We start from the raw sequence: 20,861 nt of genomic DNA, 5'->3' as shown, positions 1-20,861 counted from the left end.
ATTTGATCATAATAAAACACCAGAATAAATTCTTATGATGCTAATTATCAATGATGAAACAACAGTCAGTGGAAAAAATAAAATGGTCAGTGGAAAAAATAATATAGTCATTGGAAAAATAATGGTCAGTGGAAAAAATAAAATGGTCAGTGGAAAAAATAAAATAGTCAGTGGAAAAAATAAAATGGTCGGAAGAAAAATGATGATAAAATGGTTGGACAAAATGGTTAGCCAAAATGGTAAACGTTAGCGATACACATAGCCGCTTTTAACATATAAATAAACTTGCAAGGCTTACCCCAGTCATACTCCAAAATAACGATCTTGAATCCAATTTTTTCAATAGCTCCTTCAATAACATAGTTACAAGTATCAATATTGAGATGAGCGTTCAGTGAAATTCCCAGTAAGTCACTTTCTAGACAGCAGTCAATACCAGTACAATAGTCAGGTATATAACAATTAGCTGGTGCCTTCAGTTCTGGTAGCGTTGTTATCTTGGGACAATCTGAAATCAGAGTAAAGATCTGTTACAGATTAACAGTTTAAGTAAGTGATCTGAGAGAAATGTAAAATTATAGTGTGTACTTCAGCAACTGCTAGAAACAAGCCCAATTTATACTTTATATTTTATACTGGCAACGCAAATTATTTCCATTGAACGTAAACGCTTTCCATAGTAAATGCCCCTAAGCATAGGTCTTTAAACAAACGTCAAGAACTTGTACGAAATAACAACATGTTTCCAGTTCTGTTTTGATATTTCTATATAACTCTTCAATTGATGTATTGAGCACTTTTTTACAATGAAAATACTTTATCATTCTAACTACTAAAACTACAAAAGTTTCCCTTCCCCTCCTATTGATCCTTGATCAATTGAAAACCTCTGTCCTAAAGATATTGATAACGGTATGTATACGTTACCATTTTTCCAGTTGGAAGGAAGAGCAGGTTGATATTGTAAACTGTCACGTTTACAAGGTGGATCTAACATCTTCTCAGCTATACCAGTTTGTTCTAAAAATACTTGAACTGCCTTTTTAGCTAGACCATCTGCTATATCCATACCTTTCTCTTTTGCCCAATCAGCAATAGAGAAGTCTAGAAAGAGAAATGTGACATCATTGATTAAAATAGATGTACGTCTACTTTATGCTCCTTTTGCGATTACGTTATCAAGGTAACCTTCAGCTACTCGCTGAAACAAATCTGTTTAATTTAATCCTCCTGCTGATTCCACCCAATTTGCACTGTAATTTTACATCGCACAATGGGTACTTACATATTTTTTTCAATATATATTAGCTTATATATTAACTCACTTTTGAGATTAAAATCTAACTTGGCGTTCAGATCACAGATAAACTGTGGGACTTCAGTACCAGTTAATATTGGGTAATTTTCTTGACATTTATCTTTCTCAAAACAAACTTTGATAGATAGATCTAACAAAAACTTCTTATCCACTTTACGAACACCAAAACTGAAAAATTTAACAAACATTAACGTAACTCATTCTAAAAAATCTAGATAAAACTATGTATAATGACAGTTTCACAAAAACCTTTTCGCTTTAACCTTTTAAGTCCATGAATTTGAATTCGAGCAAATTAAGAAATGTTGTTGGCATCGGCATCGCTATCAAAGCACCTGATGCCATTCAACAACTGAGTTTGTCTACTCGGCATCCCTTTCGGATTGAACAAATAGCCACTCTGATTCTTTTTTTTATATTTATTGTTTTATGTGCTGATGTTAATTTAATATGCATACAAAAGACGAATACTTACGTCACAACAAAGAAATCTGAAATTTTGACTTCACCAGTAATTCCTGAAATATTCAATTGAGAGTTTACTGTTTTAATAATGGTGTTTCGTTGATCCAGAAAATGATATTTTTAGAATCTAAGCTAAATCGGAATGAGTTCATTTCGGTGTGAAGTGGAGAAATTGTTACCTGTATCAAGATTATATTCATCATTAAACAGAGAATATTTGATGTGTTTCTTCTCGATTGACGCCTCCAGGAAGTAATCACACATATCAAGATTAAGGAAGGCGTGGAAAGACATGTCTAGGAAAGCAACATCAAAACAGCAATCAATCTTAGTACAAGTATCACCGATATGACAAATCAATCCTTTTGGTAATTTGGGCAGCTTTTTGATTGGTTTGGGACAATCTGAAAAATAAAATTTAAACATTAACACAAGGTATAACTCAAGTCTTAAGAACAAATGCATTTGCCGTGCCAGCTATCCAATACGGTGGGGACGCGTTTAACAATTTGGCGATAATTAACCCGTTAATCCGATGATTCGGTTGCCGTTTTCTCGCGGCTGTGATTGGCAATTACTATGCTAATCTTGTTTGAGACTGCTTAAAAGCGTAAGGTAAATTACATTTACAACAGAAAGTGTAAAGACTGAAATTTCTTTCATAAACTGAAATAAAAGTTAAATAAACCACTATTTACCATTTCTCCAACCATCAATACTAGATGAATAAGGCTCGCGTTTGACATCACATCTCTCGTCCAATAAAAATGGAGTAATTCCAAATTTATCCAATAGAAATTGAGCAGCAGATTTAGCTAGTTTCTGACCAGCTTGATCTCCGATTTCCTTGAAGTAACCTTCCAGACTAAAATCTAAAACAAAAAGACAGCGATTAGACAACGAATTTTGTATACGACATTGGTAACTTTATTGTAATATATTCGACTTCATCACACATTAAGATTTTATGCTTAATTACAAGATCCAAGAGGGCTACTTACGAAGTAATCGTCTAGTGACGGACATACAAAACCACAGAGAAATATATTATAAAATATGTTATCTTTTAATAAGTAGTAGTTTGTCTCATAAGACATTCCTTTGTGCTATTGTTATAATATGTGCTCTCTGGTTCTAATTGTCTTCAATCTTATAAGGACCTGCAATCTTAACATTATAAATACTGTATTCCATAAATCAGCTGAACCATAAGACCATAATCGAGAATAGTGTCAAATTCATGCACCTTAAAGTACCACTATTTATCATAATAAGTTACCTATATCAGTTAGGTTAGCGAGAGCTCTAGCATCACAGGCTGGTATACGAACATCTTTCATCAGATCTAGACCTTCTTCTGGGAAACAGAACATTGAGCCATCTATTGGTATACAGGCCAGAACACTTAGATCTAATATAAAACCTTGGGTATATTTGTTTATTGTCAGACTGAAATGAAAAGTTATATTCAAAATATCAACCGAGAGTCATTATTAAAAAAAGTTAGACTATAGCTATACTTGTTTTTTTTTTATATTTCACCTGATGATGACAAATGTAAATTGATGAAACGTTCTGTATAATAAAACCCAGGAGTAGTTTGCCATAATTTTGCTGTCCATTATTTAATCGATATCATGAGTCACTTCTGGCAGAATGTCGAAAATAATTGTTCATGAAATTTGGGAATTAGCGAGACTAACATTTTCTAATAAAAACTTTATATCTATATAAACAGTTAATATTCCACTTACGTTAATGTAATTGGCGCAGGATCTCCACTTCCTATTTTTAACTTGGTTGGTGTACCTGGATACATAAATATAATAATATACCCTATTCATGGTGACCAATAGTGGGAGGGGGGGGGGGGGGCAAATGGGGGATGGATTGCTGCCTGAAAAATTCAACCGACAACCGTCCAATCGCATGACTTTAACTAAAGACCATACCCCATAGCCCATCCGATATATTGCCCGCTATTTAATGTGATCTTTACCCCTAAATGCCGTTCTAAGATTATCTATGGTAAGAAACTTTACTAGAATTTAAACTGATATATATGTAAAAGTTTACCCCATTGATAGGTCAGTAACTTTTCAGAATGCTTATATTTTCCAAAACCAACATCCAGTCTGAAATCACACGGGTCAAATTTAGCGTAGATGAATACACTTTTAACTACTGGATCATCAATAAATGGTATTTTAAACTGGAAATCAACGCAACAATTTACACCAAAACAATCATCAGGCATTCCACAAGTTACTTTATCTTTTACTTTAGCTGGTAGATATTTCTCTACATCAATATTCCATGGACAATCTGAAAATGCAAAGGAATTCATTAGAGATTCTATGAAATTGGATGCATCGAATGAAGGGTATTATCTATTCCAATTGATCAGATCTGGTGACATTGTTAAGTGTAATATACAGGTCGCTTCAATAATTTCCCTTACCGGCTGGCAGAGTTACATTTAATTTATCTGAATTACCTTTTGAGAATTAATATCCCAGCCATTCTGATGTAATTCAAAGTCAAGACAAGTTATTTACATTTTTAAATGCAATTATGAAAGATAAATTCATGATGGGGAGCGAAATATCTTAGATTGCCCGAATTTCTAACCTAGTTATGAGATTTTTGCCCGAAAAAACTTGCTTTCGGGGCTACCACGGACAAATTCTACTAGAAAAAGGAATACAAGTACTTCAAAACCAAAGCCGAAATCTAAAATAACAGTTCGGCAAGACAAAAGATGAAACAATAAACAATGTTAAGCAAGTATAAATAAGGAATGATTTCATAATGAAAAGAAATGATAACCGGCCTTACCTGTTGGTGATGGTGGAACATTACATGTACCTTCATCAAAGATTTTCTGAAAATAAACCAAAATCATTTCAGAGCATATTCTATTGATCTCACAACATACTTCAAAGACTTGAATATTTCAGACACTAATACGTTGTAAAAAAAAAACAAAGTGGTAAGAGCTAATCTCACGATACAGAAAAGCCGATTTCGGGCAAAAAGTCAGGATAGATTGTATTTAGCTAACTTTTTGATTTCACAGTTTCAGCGAAGTAAAAATACAAAAATACATCTGCTATATATGATGTACTGTAAATTGACTTACATTTAATCCAAGTTTTTGGAAGATAACTTCAACAGCTGCCTCGGACAATTTTCCTCCCATTTCTTTAGCAAAGTCAGCGATTGAACCGCCTCCTAAAATATGCATTGGTTAATAAGAAATGATTGACACGTTATGCAAATACTCATATGCGACAAAATACATTCGATTGAATATCAAGCAAATTTAGTACTAATATAAATTAATATAACTGACTACGGGTGAACGTATTTATTAATCCGTACTTAAGTTATGTTTCCAAAACTTTCTTAAATAACAAAAATATAACTACCAAGTAATTTTGGCACTATACGGTCAATATGGACATTTTCACCAAAGAATAGTACCACTGTACCAATCAAAATCTGTTACCTAGTTACCATCTTCATAATGTCAAGCTAATACGAACTTCGTCTTCATAATAGCTTTACATCGCGAAGATGACTAGAACCCAATAGCTTCGTATGTAAATTGTACCAACCTGGTAGTGTGAAATTTTCATTACAGATTGGTATAGGTATTTCCATTCCTTCCAACATTTTACTATCAATTGACGACTCTTCATCACCCAGGTTAATCAGCACACCAAAATCAACAATAAATACTTTCTTATTGCTGTCTTTATCTATTTTAAATCTATAAAACAAAAAGAAGTTGTGTGTTAGTTCTCTTCACTGGCTCAGTATTCAAAGAGAGCAGTATTAAGTGCATACCAGTTCAAAATGCTTTTGGTGAAGTGAAATTTGAAATTTTTTTATGAATCACAGACTTAAATCTTATAATATACTTACTTGAGGTTAATTGCTTTACCCAGTGGAAGTTCTTCTTCTTTTCCTGAAATGAAATTGAATTTATTTAAAAAAATTTGTATATTAAGAAAATTGCAAATTGTAAAAATGAGATAAAAGAAGAAATATCCAGAATAGCACTTCTCGAAGATCCTTGTCTTCTAGCTAGCCCTTGGCCAAATATCTTAGCAATGATCTTTTCTAGACCCGTTTAGAAATGGTTGTACTGGTATAGCGAGACATATTCAACATCACCATAATTTTCGCGCCGACCTGTTAGAGGAAACCCGAAATTTAAAACTCTGACTCAATGAGCTACGGCAAGTCCTAAGAACATTCAAGACTGTGCCTAGATTTAACCTTGAAGGTCAGTTGTTACGACCATGCAGTGGTCAAATAATCCGATGGAATAAATTCAAAAAAAGATTTAAATTCACTTACCCCATTCATAACCGATCAGGACAATAGAATGTTTGTATGTTTCAAATCCAACATGGAGTAAGAAGTTACAAGCATCAAGTTCTATATAAGCATTAAATGCTTTGGTAAAGTTGAATAATTTAGATCGTATTTTAACGTCTATACACGCCTGTAGATGAAGACAGTTCTGACTAATTCGAAGGTATATCAATTTCTTCAGTTTCTCGTTCTTAATAGTTGGTAGTGTCAAAGTTTTATCCAGGATGGTGCAGGCTGTAAGGAAGAGAAATCAACGGATGTAAATTACAATTTGTGATCCATATTAACAGTAAAGGTACATTTACAAAGAGATCCGAAACGCAATGTTGCAACATTGAAACACCTAAAGTGTGAAAACCAGGGATAGATAGTGACAGGGCATATCCAACAGAGAATCACCCATGGTATGACACCTAGAATCTTCACACTGTCAAGCTATTACGAACTTCGTCTAATACCTTTACTGCAATGGCTACTTTTCAAGTTTTACCGAAGTTGACGAGATCAAGATTTGCTTTTGATTTAGCTTAATATTCAGCAAAATGCAACTTACTCTTATGAGAATTACTGAGTCTATCTCGCAGTTGTTGAAGAGTTCCAGTAGTAACTAAACCAAGCTCTGATAGTTGGTTCTTTAACAGAGTATCTGTTAAAATTTCTGGACGTTGACAGGGTGGGGTCTCCTCTAGTAGTTCCTAAAACATAAAAACACAACAATAAAACCAGGGCTACATAATTCACTATTACAGGTTTAATAAACAAGAACAACTGTAGAAGTTTACTTCGCGAAATCGAGCTTCATGTAGGATATCGTTGATATTAGCTCCGTTAAGTAAATTTCCGTACCTCTGGAATACCAAGTTCCTTCAGACCCTCTTTTATACCATACTCAATACCTTCTTCAGCTAGTTTCTTGGCTGATTCTTTAAGGCGTTTTTTGATTGCGTCTCTACTGTAGTATTCCTTCCAATTAACTGTAATCAAGACAGTTAAAATCTAAACAAAGTTTATCACATGTGTAAAATGATATATTCATTCAATTACCAACTGAAAGAGCTCAATTTCAGCTATCCTCCTATCCGACCCCTTCTCGAAATACAAGAACTACAAGACGTGCTGAATTATGAATAGAATTTAGGGTTTTTCCTATCTTGTATGTGTATTGAGGACACTGAAAGCATCGATTTCAACTGAAGACAATTTCACTAAAAGTTTTATGACGTCACTATCGCAAAGACACCTGCTAAAAATATCTCAGGACTTTTTTCTAAGGACAAAATTTGAAGAACCACAGAGATCTGATTCAAATTTGGAATGATGCAAATGGATGTCATCAGTGTCCCCGATACCAATATAAAGTTTAGAAAACCTCTTTACAATCCTAAAGAAGGTTTTGTCTTCAAAATGGAAAACAGGAATTCTTACCATCAGGCCAAGTGAAGCTTCCATCAGGTGCACAGACTGGTAAGGGAAGAATGGTTTCATCCAATATATTCAAGGAAGGGAGACAATTATCTTCATCTTCAATAGAACAAAAAGTTACACCCAATGTTCCCAGTGCTACAGAATCTGTCTTCTCGATGATTACACTGAAAAAGTTATAAATTACAAATAATATAATTACTAAAAATTAACCAAAGTCATCAAACCGGTTTATTTTTATACCTTGCAAGCCATCAGTGAAGACTGTGCCAATCGAACTATCTACTATAGTGAGGTCATGAACTTGTGCTGTTTTTTGGAAGTTAAAGCAACCACAGAGATTGGACCGAAAACTGGAATGATGCAAGTGAGATGGCCACAATGGACATACAAAGGCTTACAAATCACTTTTAACTCCATATAAGAATTCTTTTCTTATTGGCACATATTTACTAATTATACGTACGTGATGACAAGTTCCATTCCACCAAGTAAATCAATCTTAACTCCAGGTTTAACCACTAGTTCTTGATCTAAATAAAGGCGAACATTAAACATTATATTATATTCCAAATGAGATGTGATTGAAATCACAAATCATGTCAATCCGTGACGATATCACATGTGTATATCACGTCAGAAGAACTGTGCCAGATTTGCAGGGTTATATTCTTTCTAGTAGTCTAGAAACTATGTACAAGTGTAGCTATATGATAGACGTGATCGTTTTGACTTTACCCAAATTCATTTGAAACGTGACGATATCACATCTGTATATCACGTCTAATGAACTGTGTATAGAGCCAGATTTATAGGGCTATATTATTTTAAGTAGTCCAGCAGGCGATGTACATGTGTAGCTATGATAAACTTGGATCGTTTAACCTATATTTCGTAACCCAAAAAATTATCAAATTCATTGTATCATTGCATAATTTTTTTTTATCAAAACTGCTTTACTAAGGTACATTTTCGCATACTAACTAATACTCATACACAATAATAGACTTTAATACACCGTATTTCAATAACGCATGAAACGCCACTGGCATGAGATCTTTGCGGATGAAGAAGCATACTTACTTCCATACAAGCCTCCAAAAGGTCCAATCTTTTTCTCAAACACGTCTTTAATTCCAAATACAAACATAAGGTCACAGGGGTCAAATCTAGCGAAGATCTTGTATGTTTTCAGGAACATGAAGACCTTCAGATGAGCACAGCATTCTATGCCCAGACAGTGTTGATCAAACGTACAAAACATTCTATCTGTAGGCATATTCAGACTCATAGCAGCACATTCTACAACACAAAATCGAGTATAATGAAACCGAGCCTTAAAGTCAATTTCACGATTATTCTTATTAAGCGACTACGGTTAATGAGGTTCCATCGAAAAAACTTGAACCCAACACAAATTAGGTTTTATTGAAAATATATTAATCAGTATGCACATAATACTTGCAAAGACACGGATATCTCTTTAAATTGACAGACCAATTGCTCATAAACAACTAAAGACCTCGGCGGAGACCAATTTCCAATTTCAGGAGGAGGTACATATGGTTAATTGGTTAAAATTTGTCAATTCACAGTCTTCTGAGAAGGGACGAAACTACAGTGGAGGCTACTTTTCAGTCTAATGGAAGTTACATTGGTTGAAATTTGTCGAGAAGCTACATGTAATATACTTAATTCTTGAATTAACTAAAGATGGCTTACTTTTGTTAGGAGCAGTCAGTTTTTGTATCATGGTTTTTGTGGAACCTTCAGCAGATAAACCTCTCTCAGTTAATTCTGTCCGTAGCTGATCATCAGTCATTTGGTAGGGATTAAAACAGGGTTTGTTATCGATGATTTCCTGAAAGTGAAATCGAAATCAGAATTTAGGAGTTGTTTAATCTGGCTAAGGAGATCTCATCGGTTTTGACGATTGAAATTATGAAATTTACGTTTTGTAATTTTCTGTTGCCCTAGACGAGAGTCTTAAAGATATACAACATTTTAGGTTGACAAACAAATTTTAAACTTGGTTAAAATGAGTCTTTGCACATCAGTTGACTTACCTGGTGTCAAAACTATACGACAGAATCCCTTTATAATCCATAAAACTAAGTAATAATTCATTAAACTAAGTAATTTGGAAAGATGCTTTTAGTTAGTTTAATGGATATATCGTCTTATATAGAGATTCTTTAGTCATGGCATCTGGTAAGTTCAACTGATGAATATATACACTTATTGACCAAGTTTAAGGCTTCAATTTTTATGTCCATCTATAGGAGGAAATCTTTACGTAAGAGTAAGTTTCTGTACAATATTATATCATACTGACCTTTATTTTGAGGATGACCTCCGCCATGGCTGCTTTACTTTCATCCAAACCCAGAATATCTAATAAATCCAAGATGGCCCCCATTTTAAGTTTACGAATTGAAAACTTCTGAAGAAACGCGGCAGGTCTCTTAAAAAGATTTGCCAAACCTAAAATACATAATTATATTGTTAAAATTCAGAAGTATACTGCAAAGACTTCTATTAATGTTTTGGTTAATAAACGCAAATGAAAATAACGCAGCAATGGCCTAAAGCGTAGTATAGAAACACAGTAGACGATTAGGGGCCCATGGACTTCACATATGCACTCCCGCACTATCCGTTGATTTGTAATAATTAAAATAAAAAAAAAACATTCCTACCCTTATCTTTGGTCTTTGCAGTTTTCTCGTCAATTTCACTCTTTTTAGCTGGAGATGAGGCCTTTCCAAACATTGTATCATCACCAACTGTAAAAAGGAAATTGTTTAGTTGTGCTCGACAATTCAAGGCCAAACTGAACCTGGATTCGAAAGTACATGATCAAAGCAAATGCCTCATGCTGAATTTGACAAAAATTTTGTTTAAGAAATTATATAGAATATTATGTGATATTTGCTTACTAAATCAGTTATTTAAAGGTGGTTACCACTTGAAAGCTACCGAATGTATTGCGATGAAAGATATAACTGACCTCCAAGGCAACAGGAGTTACAGCCCTTGTGACAAACTCACAGCCTTCTAAGGTGTCACATTATGATTACAAATTATTCATTACTTGATATTAAGCCCTAATGTACAATCCTTACTTATCAAAATATAACTTACATAAACCACCATCTAGGACTTTAGCAGGATCATCCTGGTCGTCTAGGTTAATAGGTTGATTAATTGTTGGACCTGATCGCTCTGGTGTTTCAGTTACATTTTCCTTACCATTAGGTCCCAGTATACTTCCCTCGGCGATTAAATCAAACTACAAAATGATATGATACTGAAAGTCATATTGTCCAGATGTACAGGATGATCATGACTCATAAAAATGCCGATGATTTCTCTGATTTCTCTTTTGTTGTTGATGATGACGCTCTTTCTGACGTTTCTCTGCTGCTTTGGCGGATGATGATGTGGCTGATGATGTCCCGACGATAATGATGACGAACATTAAAAAAAAACTATTTTTACCTTCCATATAAGTCTGTAATCATCACACTCTTGGACCCATTTTGGTAAATTTGGTACACGAGCTTCAAGATATCTGGTTGGGTCGATGATTCCGCCATCTGTGGTTTTCCTCATAGCAAAATGAATAAAATCCACCGCACTACAAGGCGTTGAGGTGACTTTACCAATAATTTGGCCAGCATGAACCTAAAAACATTCAATCGATGAACTAACATTAACAATCTGTTCAGCTATTTCTTAAGCTGTAAGGTCTCCATTTCGTAGCAAAGGGAAATATTTCTTCCTCTGTATCAATCACAAATATAAAAAGGATCGCTTTGTCAAAATTACTAGTCAGGATATTTGTATGTGTGCATTGGAATTCAATAGATTTTGTCGCTACTTTGAGAGCCCTTAAGTTAGTTTCTAAACAAGGTGCCCTTTTAACCAACAGTCATAGTGACCACACAACAAATAGCTAGTGGCGTGTCAACCGGGTGGGGGACGAGAAGAAGGCATTTAGTTATTAAGGCCTGGTGTTGTTTGTCCCCCTTGCTTGCCCATGCTTGATTTCTCCCCCGAATAATTCAAAGATTAGCCACTGACGTCAGCAATAGAAAGGAAGTTGACTAACTGACCTGCAATGGAACATCATTCTCAGATGGTATGGTAGAATTAGGTTCAACATTAGTGATGATTATTTCTGTGTCTTTCAATGATCCACCAGTTGTTGCGATAATGACTTCATTAGATCTGGTTGAACGACGAATATTTCCCGGAAATGGTGCCACAAGCTAATAAGACAAAATACAACATTTAAATTAATGGCCATGCATGAAGTGTAGAAATGGTGAATTTAATCATCATGCCCACATCTGTACTAATCTATTTACATTTACTTCGGTCGTTTTAAACATGTTCCCAAATAGTACCAGCATGATAGATAACATTATGGTATTATAACGAAAATCAATCCATGAACTAACCTTAGATCCTCTGGAAGCTACAACATCAACACCATCAATTGGATATTCAGCAACTCCACCTTTCTTTAGTTCAGATACATAGAAACCCGAGCCGTCACATCCACCGCCTTTAATTCGATACTTCCTTGGGAAATCTTTATGACATTTGGGTCCGAATACCCGATCAATCAACGATCTAGCTGTACGATATCTAGAAAGGTACAATGGCGTGGTGAATGGCATGAAAATGCTCATCATCTGTCAATCCCACCAAAATATTCAAGTATCGATCACATCCTACACCCTGAGATCTATATTTCAACTTTTTGAAATTTGGCTCCGAATTCAAAGATCTAGCTGAAGATAGTTGGAATGTACAATGACATGAGAAATGGGAAAAAACTTGATCTCGGGCATGTTTGTAGTGGGTCGATTTTGCAGATGATATCAGAGATGGCAAAGACTCGTGAATACAATCATGGGTACATCCATGAATATATTCAAATAGATTTAAGTCCCTTAGCAAGCTAACTTTGGGCTTGATGTTCTTGTGGCTTATGTCATAAAAAATTAATCATGATGCAAATTGCACACATTGACAAACAATATGACGAATATTCACTCACCCCTCTTTCAATGTATTATACGATGTTTTAATAGTATCTACCAATTTGAAAACACCCATGAATCTTTCAAAGAATTCACCACCAAGGTTTCTAATACCATCAAATGGTTCCAGAAGATCGTCCAGGATAGATTTTAGTTCATCAATCACCTCCTGTCTCAGCTCGGCCTGCAGATAGAAATAAATCATTTAAATTGACAAAAACTTGTTGACATTAAGATGTTTGAATTTGGTTACGAGGACTTTAAGCTTCTTGAAGGAAAATTATTTAATCGACTAATCAACATTTTTCTATTATCTGTAGTTACTGCTAAAAATTATAAAAATATGTTATGTTGAAGATAGATACTCGTAATCAACCTAAGGGAGCACAAACTTCACGTTCGGTTTCGTATTTTCGGTGATGTCTAATGGTATTTAAAGATTTCATGAAATTTTCTAAGACAAAATTTTCATATTGAACATCATAACAAACTTTCGAAGACCAACTTGAATGGTCAAATAATACAGATAGCGGTGATAGAATTGATCCACGTATTTGTTTACGATGTAGAAAGGATTTCTATCTTGGCATCAATCTGTCAACGCTTCAGTACCTACCATTGAGTATTTCCCATTGGTTAATTCAGCCACTGGATCCTTGCCGACGAATTTTTGTTGTATCCAGTTTCTACTTCCGGAGGTCATATCAATTTTAACTTGTTTAGTCAAATCCTTTATTTCCTGGTATTGTTTCTTTAAGTTAAACCAATATGGTTTCTCTTCTGCAAAATGAGAAAGGTTAAGTATTAGTAAATCCTTATTTTAATTATTATACTCGAATACAGGATGTATATGGGAGTGTCTTAATTGATGCAGAAATACGGCTTCTGGCAGTACACTTCGATTCCACTTTGTGCTAACTGTTTTAGCTCTTCTCAGCTAAATTAAATAAAACTCATATTATCTGGAACCGCATCAGGCCCGTAGCCAGACTTGATTGTTTGGAGGGTCAAGTAATATATCCCGAGATCTAATGGCGTATGGTGTTGCCGCAATGGATTTTGTCGGTTGTTAGGGGAACAATCCATTTTTCGGCGGGGCATTACCCCCCACCCCCTCTAGCCACGGGCCTGAACCGCATCTTACTCCAGGATTTGCGGACTAAGTGACGAATGTGTTCATGTGGCCATTACTTACTTTTCAGAAAGAAACAGGCATCTTTTGTTTTGTTGACGGCATCAATCAGGTTCTTTACTTCTAGTCCAACACTGAAAATAATAAGTACAAATTTCAACAAACCAAATCCTTCACCTTCACGTAGAGACAACTTTTCAGTTTAGGATTTAATGAAACGCGACAACAACATTTTCGGTTTAGCTCATCCTTAACAAAAGGAGAATATCCATTTACAACCAATATTCAATGGCCTTTCAAGTCTAAATTCACCATAAAAACTTACTTGAGAACATTTCCACCGACAGTTGAAATTGCCTTCTTCGGATCATTTTTAAAATCTTTAAAAGCCTCAATAATAGCCTTGATCGCGGCATATATCTGTTTTCCTGCTCTCGGTATAACAATCGTGATAGTTTCCAGTAGTTTCTGTAAATAAGTTTATATGAATAAATATGAGATGAATGTTTGTGTAAATTGACAAACATACATGTGTCCAGGAAAATATACTGACGTTTTGTATAATTGCGTCCAAATCTGTTCCGTTTTCTATCAGCTTTTATTTTTAATAAAGCCATTTCTGTTAGGATCTAAAGACTGGCCTCTTAAACATTGGTCAAAATAACCTTTTGATCTAACCCTGCTTTAACCAATCAAATTCCCTCACTCTCTGCAAAATGCCAGCGCTAGAGAGTGCAGAAAGTTGATTGGTTAAAGCAGATGTCATCAGATTAAGTCACAAGGTTATTTTGACGAATGTTTAAGAGGCCAGTTTTATGTCTCTATTGGTTGGTAATGGATAGAAAATTTATGATAATATTGTTCAAACTTAAAAACTTACATTATAAAACCCCATTACGTCTTTTCTAACGTCGTTATAAATTGTAACGACTTTCGTCACCAGCTTGCGGATTGATCTGATAAAGGGCGGTAACTCGCTTTCATCTATTTCTCCTAATCTCTTCATAATTTCTATAGCTCTCTTTCCAAGCTTCACAACCTAGTAAAGGAAGAAACATGTATATGCTATAAATTCATTGAAGTCGGGGCAGTAATATGGTCTCATGACCACATTCTACCTTTCTATATATGACAGTGTCTCAAGAAATGACGAGTCGTCATTTTAACATTCAATTTAGATTTGAAAGCTAAAATTTCGGCGGTGGGCTGTGAACATCATTACTAATTAGTTTAGTTTAAAAAAATTCCCATTTCTGAGATTCAAGTACAATTGGTCAATTGGTCAATTGGATGGCGATTCTGTCGTTTAAGGTTTAATTGTATACATTATCTCCGTAGTTACAGACAAAATATCTCTCTAAAAGTAAAATTCAGAAAGCATAATTGAATAAAAAATCAGCAGAGATTGTCTTGATTGAAAATGCAATTGCGAATGTATCAGTATAAATATTGGGAAGTATTACCTTCTCAGGTAGTTGTTCTAAGGCTTGCTTAAATTCCTCCAAGATTTGGCCGATTGAGATATCACCCCGGATAATCTTTTTAAATAAATCTATTCCTTTCTTGATCTCGCCAACAACCTCATTTTTTATTTTATCATAAAGTTTGACCAAGTCTTTTAGATTATCTATACCAAATTCCTGGAAAGAGAATAGTTTGATGTTTTATGAATAGTTTGGTGGATCTAACATAGCGGGGTGTATGACTGGATTTGGTATAACCTAGATTGTTTTTAACGATATACTAGCAATCGGAGATTCATCAGAAGCAATGGTTGGTTTAACTTTACTGTGCTGAACTATTATTCCAAACCTGACGGTATCCTTGCCAAAATGGTGGACACATTTAAAATTCAAATTCAAAATCTACTGCACACGACATAACTGGCTAATGTTAATCCATCTGTTGCGAACAGATTCAAAAGTTTGAGCCATACGATAATCTGTGGTTGAAAATCTAAGATACCTGTAGTAAATTCAGATTGTACTCAGCGTTTCCCTTAAAACAAACTCGAGCAAGAAAGAAATCCAAATTGACTCCAACAACTCCTAGATGGACTCTAGCATAAGCTTCATCATGAACGTCTACGATAGCATGACCACTCAGAGCAGCTAAAAATAGAAACATAACAGAAAGGTCAAACATTTCATCGACATCAAATGCTGGTTTGAGATTAAAATTTCCACGATGACGATGGATTACAACACACGAACCAGATCTTCCATCACAGCTGCAACCTGTACAATTGTCAAAGTTCCATGTCATGTCATTCTGTAACCGGTATTTACATTAATTGCAAATTCGAGTCTCTAAGACATGCTAGTACTTACAAATTTTCAAATCCAGTAAATTCTTCATCAACACTCCAAAAGATGCACCAATTTTGGTCGAACCTAACATCTTCTTAAAATCAACAGATGGCGATTGCAGAATGAAGGTAAAACCTTCGTCAATAAAACTACGTCTGTGTCGGGAATGGATAGAAGCTTCTTGTGAGTCCAGATCCCAAGGATTGAAATAGATTGATGATTCATTATAAGAACTGTAAGAAAAACAAAATGGAAGTCACCTTAAGAAAATTTAATACAATGATTTTGCCAGAAATATCGTGATAACGAGCGGTTTTGATTCTTCTATAGCTTTGAACTGTTTAGAATGAGCCTGGTAATATTGATGGTGATGGTAGATAGGTCAGTTTTAGAACAGAATTGGTAAGGCCTTTTCCAAGAGGCTAAAGCTCTAAAACTTGAAGACTTGTGTTAAGTATTTGATTCTCAAAAACCAATATCTTACCTATTCCTTGCTACAGGTGGAATGTATGGAGTCAGCTTTTTAGCTCTAGGATGAGCCTGGTATTGAAGCAAAGCCTCGTATCTTACTGTATCATCACCATCATACTTAGCTGTATTCAACATTAAATTAGCAGCCTGAAAACAAATCGAAAGTAGATGACGAAGGCTTTAAATTTCATTTTGTCCAATACTGTTTTCAATTTTAACGTTTATCATCAATATTTTCAAGATTCTGCAGTAGGGGAACAATCTTCTAATTCTTAATAAAATTGGATTGCAATCTAAAGTTTCTGTTTTTTTTTTAATATTCATTGTTTCAATTGTAATCTGTCAAGTTCATTACGGCAGTCTTGTTGTAATAACGTTATTTTAAACCAATCAGAGTACGTCATGTTGGACCACTTGATAGCAGTGACGAATTGTGGGATAGTGAAATCCAAAGTAAAGCAATATGACTTTTTAAGTCATTATGACATTTTAATATTTAGTCATACGACCTGACCAGATCTTACAAATTATCAACTACCAAACAGAACCATCAAATTTGAACCAATCCAATTACAAACGACTACGACTACCAACATCTACCTAGTTTGCGATATCAGCATCCACTGGAAGCGAAAGTTAAATCATCTACCAACCATCCATGGTGCTTCAGAAATTCACATGCGAACGAATAGAAAAAAAATCTTACATGATCATGATGGTAGCCTCTCAGAGCTGTGATACCAGCACGTTTTACCCATTGACAGTTGGTAGTGTTGATATGGGATACGATATATTCATAAGATTGATCTAATCTGGCGTTACCAAGAGCTCCAAGTAAATTAACTTTTAATGAATCTTCAGCTAGGATCTGTTCCTCTTTCATAATGGATCTTTTCTTACGATACATGTAAGGATCTGAAATTTAGCTACAGTTTATGTAAACAGTAAAAATATCATGATCAAAGTGCTACCGTTTTGTTAAAATGAACAGTTAGTTGATTGTAACTGCTGCTCATGTGTGTTATCCACCACAACGTATCAGGCTTTTCTTTTGAAAGCATCATTTCAAACTATGCCTTTTTAAGTAAAATGGTGCAGAAAATTAGGAAGTAAAACTCCATTCATTTCATTTCATTGTAAGAAAAATGTTGAAGTCATTTAGCCCAGGTACGAATATGAGAGACGCAACGATATAGCTACGAACTAAAAAATCCGTAACCTTTTGCGTTTTCAAAAAACAAGAGCAAAACCACATAAAATTTCTGGCTAAAAACGGAAATAAGGTGAACATCAAGATTTTTGGATTTACTTAAGACCTAGTGTCAACTGAAATCGACTTCGTGAAAAAGAATATCTTGCATTTATTGAGCTAAATTTGTGATTTGACTAACACCTACCATGGTATCCAATCATTTTCTCTATTTTAGAAATGGCATCAGCTGCTTCTTGTGATCGACCAGATTGATGGAGTTTTCGGGAAACAGAACCAACCGTCAGCAGAATTCTATGGTAAACATCACCTTTATGTAGAACAGCTTGTGATTTATTTTTTTCAAAAGCCAGCTCAAATAATCGGGTTAAAAGTTTCTGAAAAATATATAATATGATGCTTTATCTATCTATCACTTGTGATTTCTTTGGACTCTACTCGGCACCTCCGCCTAATGAAATCCTGTGATCCTTTTTTGCCGTTAAGCTGACCCATTCCAGTTAGGCTTTCTGAAATGTAATTTGGAATTACATGTAATTGTCTTCTGTCTAATTAAACATAGACCAAAAGACGTTCTGTTTTTTTTAATTAGCTTTTATTTCCAATATGGTCACTTCAGTTAGGGTCTAACGACAGCCCTCTTGAACGTTCGTCAAATAAACCTTTTGACCTCACTCTATATAACATCTGCTTTAACCAATCAAATTTCTACCCTCTCCAGCATTTTGTTATGCGGTGTTTATCACCTTAGGTCAAAAGGTTAATTTGAGGAAAGTTCAAGAGGGCTGTCGTTAGACCCTAACTGAAATGGCTACATTGAAAGGAAAAGAAAGAAACTAAAGAATTGTCTTAAGCCTACCTGACTGGGAACCTCGTCGCTTGATATAATGTGTACCATCAATCTCATGATCAATTTAACATCTGGTTTGTTTGTATCTAAAACTTTCTCTGTAATAATATCATGAGCCCGTTCTGTATCTGTTCCCATGGCAGCATCTAGAATGTGGTTTCTGTCTTTTTCGTTTCTTCTGGATCTGTAGAAAAGTTATAAAAATGCAAATGAAGCGCAAGACTCGAAATCGAAAATGGGTACAAGGGTAGCAGCAATGAACTAACGATAAAATTGACCATTGTTGGACACAGTAGTGCTATCAGGCTTGTAAATGCCAAAGACCTGAAACATTTCTAATGAAAGGCCAATGACACAGTTCTAAACCTTCGATTAAAAAAAAATTACATCTGGTAGCAGTTTTAGCCCTTCTTTTTAGTTTACTAACTCTAAGACTATGGAACAATTGGTATATAATGAAATAAACTTACAGAGGATTTAAAGCCAGATAATGTGATAGAAGCTTCTCAAAATTATCATCATCCAATAGATTCAGACATGTCATTAAATGATGGAAACAGTTGGTCATCTCCTGGGTGGCTGAAACAGTAAAATACGAAATCATATTTTCAGTAATTTCCAAAATCCATTCCAGGAAAACAACCAAAAATCTTGTCCAAAGCATGACAGACCAGAAGAACAATCAGACTTTTCGAAAAGAGGATGAGCGGTCTGCTTCGCCCACGACAACTGTCAGCTCTCTTTAGGTCAAAATTATGAGAAGCAGTCGACTTGGTCATGGTTCGTTTTTCAGCTTTACTTGGAGATAGTTATGGCCCCTTATACCTTTACCATGCTTATGCAGGCCAAGCAATTAAAACAGAAACAGTTGATGAAGATATATTTCTCAATAAACACGAACAAAAGTGAACTTCATAACTAACGTAACGTATACATAAGCGACAATTACAGACAGATGTTTATCTTTCAGCAATATTATATAGATTTGTGCTTTAACATGATCGAGGTTGTAAAGAGGTGATATGTATTACTAGCTACACCCATTCATTCTAAATTGCATCCCATCCTTCTTAATTTAAATAACTCTCACCAGACTCATCAGGTTGATTTCTCATGATGGTTAAATTGGCACGAATTTGTTCCAAGATCTTTTCTGGTTCGTGGCTTCGTATTGGCTTGGCTTTAACCTGGAACAAACAAACATGTTTCAACCAATAGTTTCAGAATACATCGGGATTGGATTAAAGATACTATATTTACTCGCTGTTGATCGATGCGCTAATATCAGTGGCCGTTCAAAAAATGTTTGACTGTAATCATAGAATTAAATTTCGTTTCTTAATACAGAATCTTGTAAGATGTGTGCTCAATATGTTCACATCCATTGGAAATGCCAACAGTCGAAATTCTCGATTTCAATGTCAGGAAATTGGTATTTCATCTGATATCAGAATGTCTCAAATGAAAATGACAACGTTACAAAAATGGGCTTACTGTTTTAATATGAATACTATCTTGTACTGTTTGTAGTGAACTTCGTGATGGTTTATCAGAAATCTTATGTTGTGATAGAAATTCTAATTTTCCTTTACCCATAGCTTTCATCTCGGGATATTCTGCAAAAAATACAAATATCATTCATATCATAAGATGGCTATCACAAAGCCAAATATTATATTTATTGCCAAAAATCTTTGGTTTTGGTTCCGCAAATTATATGACAAGCCTCCTAGTATCAGTGTACATCGAAAATGTTAGGATAATTCTACAGTTTCTTTAAAAGGCAATATACAATTCATCAAATTAAAAGTGTAAGGTACAGTAAAGTAAAGCAAAGGCTAGTTTAATACCTACCTATATCAGAGAAATCATTTGAGGGCTTGGTGGGTCGTTGGCCTTCAAAAGGTTCATAGCCTGGTACAGTTTGTTTCATAGCTGAGAATTTCTCATCAACATGCACAGTATGTATAGTACCCAGTTCAGAGTTAAAATATAGGGTCTGAAAATAGAAAATACGGTTTTAAAATGTAAGGTATCCAAGGGTGATAATTTGAGGTTTTCAAAAAGAAAAAAAGAATTAAAATTCACTCGAGTTTAAATGAAATAATATTGTTATAACTTTAATGCAGCAGAAGAATCTTATTTATATGGAGGTTGGTCAACACAACGTCCTCACAAGAGCTGATATCCAAACTATGGTAGTTGGATCAATTGGATTGGTTTAGAACTGTTGGTTTGTAGTTG

General features: G+C 34.7%; 1 protein-coding gene across 1 annotated transcript in view; it reads right to left on the bottom strand.

The window, feature by feature from the left end:
- The window catches only part of LOTGIDRAFT_236952 (hypothetical protein), a gene marked incomplete at both ends in the record, with an annotated part of 71,061 nt that overhangs the window by 47,315 nt on the left and 2,885 nt on the right, over nt 1-20,861 (bottom strand). The window contains 42 exons of the mRNA XM_009068538.1: nt 299-508; nt 928-1,104; nt 1,326-1,486; nt 1,794-1,836; nt 1,963-2,187; nt 2,482-2,655; nt 3,063-3,232; nt 3,538-3,592; nt 3,860-4,108; nt 4,622-4,667; nt 4,926-5,017; nt 5,404-5,558; nt 5,714-5,756; nt 6,152-6,403; nt 6,723-6,864; nt 7,016-7,143; nt 7,595-7,758; nt 8,058-8,124; nt 8,675-8,893; nt 9,314-9,452; nt 9,927-10,075; nt 10,291-10,377; nt 10,736-10,883; nt 11,093-11,278; nt 11,710-11,865; nt 12,058-12,247; nt 12,663-12,829; nt 13,262-13,425; nt 13,841-13,911; nt 14,103-14,245; nt 14,658-14,816; nt 15,241-15,417; nt 15,743-15,888; nt 16,108-16,319; nt 16,571-16,704; nt 17,264-17,472; nt 17,955-18,144; nt 18,627-18,801; nt 19,088-19,196; nt 19,708-19,804; nt 20,112-20,233; nt 20,472-20,616. Coding sequence (XP_009066786.1) covers nt 299-508; nt 928-1,104; nt 1,326-1,486; nt 1,794-1,836; nt 1,963-2,187; nt 2,482-2,655; nt 3,063-3,232; nt 3,538-3,592; nt 3,860-4,108; nt 4,622-4,667; nt 4,926-5,017; nt 5,404-5,558; nt 5,714-5,756; nt 6,152-6,403; nt 6,723-6,864; nt 7,016-7,143; nt 7,595-7,758; nt 8,058-8,124; nt 8,675-8,893; nt 9,314-9,452; nt 9,927-10,075; nt 10,291-10,377; nt 10,736-10,883; nt 11,093-11,278; nt 11,710-11,865; nt 12,058-12,247; nt 12,663-12,829; nt 13,262-13,425; nt 13,841-13,911; nt 14,103-14,245; nt 14,658-14,816; nt 15,241-15,417; nt 15,743-15,888; nt 16,108-16,319; nt 16,571-16,704; nt 17,264-17,472; nt 17,955-18,144; nt 18,627-18,801; nt 19,088-19,196; nt 19,708-19,804; nt 20,112-20,233; nt 20,472-20,616 — 6,247 coding nt within the window. The remainder of the gene's footprint in view (nt 1-298; nt 509-927; nt 1,105-1,325; nt 1,487-1,793; nt 1,837-1,962; nt 2,188-2,481; nt 2,656-3,062; nt 3,233-3,537; nt 3,593-3,859; nt 4,109-4,621; nt 4,668-4,925; nt 5,018-5,403; nt 5,559-5,713; nt 5,757-6,151; nt 6,404-6,722; nt 6,865-7,015; nt 7,144-7,594; nt 7,759-8,057; nt 8,125-8,674; nt 8,894-9,313; nt 9,453-9,926; nt 10,076-10,290; nt 10,378-10,735; nt 10,884-11,092; nt 11,279-11,709; nt 11,866-12,057; nt 12,248-12,662; nt 12,830-13,261; nt 13,426-13,840; nt 13,912-14,102; nt 14,246-14,657; nt 14,817-15,240; nt 15,418-15,742; nt 15,889-16,107; nt 16,320-16,570; nt 16,705-17,263; nt 17,473-17,954; nt 18,145-18,626; nt 18,802-19,087; nt 19,197-19,707; nt 19,805-20,111; nt 20,234-20,471; nt 20,617-20,861) is intronic.

This window comes from Lottia gigantea (genome assembly GCF_000327385.1).
Source record: "Lottia gigantea unplaced genomic scaffold LOTGIsca_90, whole genome shotgun sequence".
Lineage (NCBI taxonomy): Eukaryota > Metazoa > Mollusca > Gastropoda > Lottiidae > Lottia > Lottia gigantea.
Note: the sequence above shows the minus strand (reverse complement) of the source record. Positions and strands in the feature narration are given on the sequence as shown.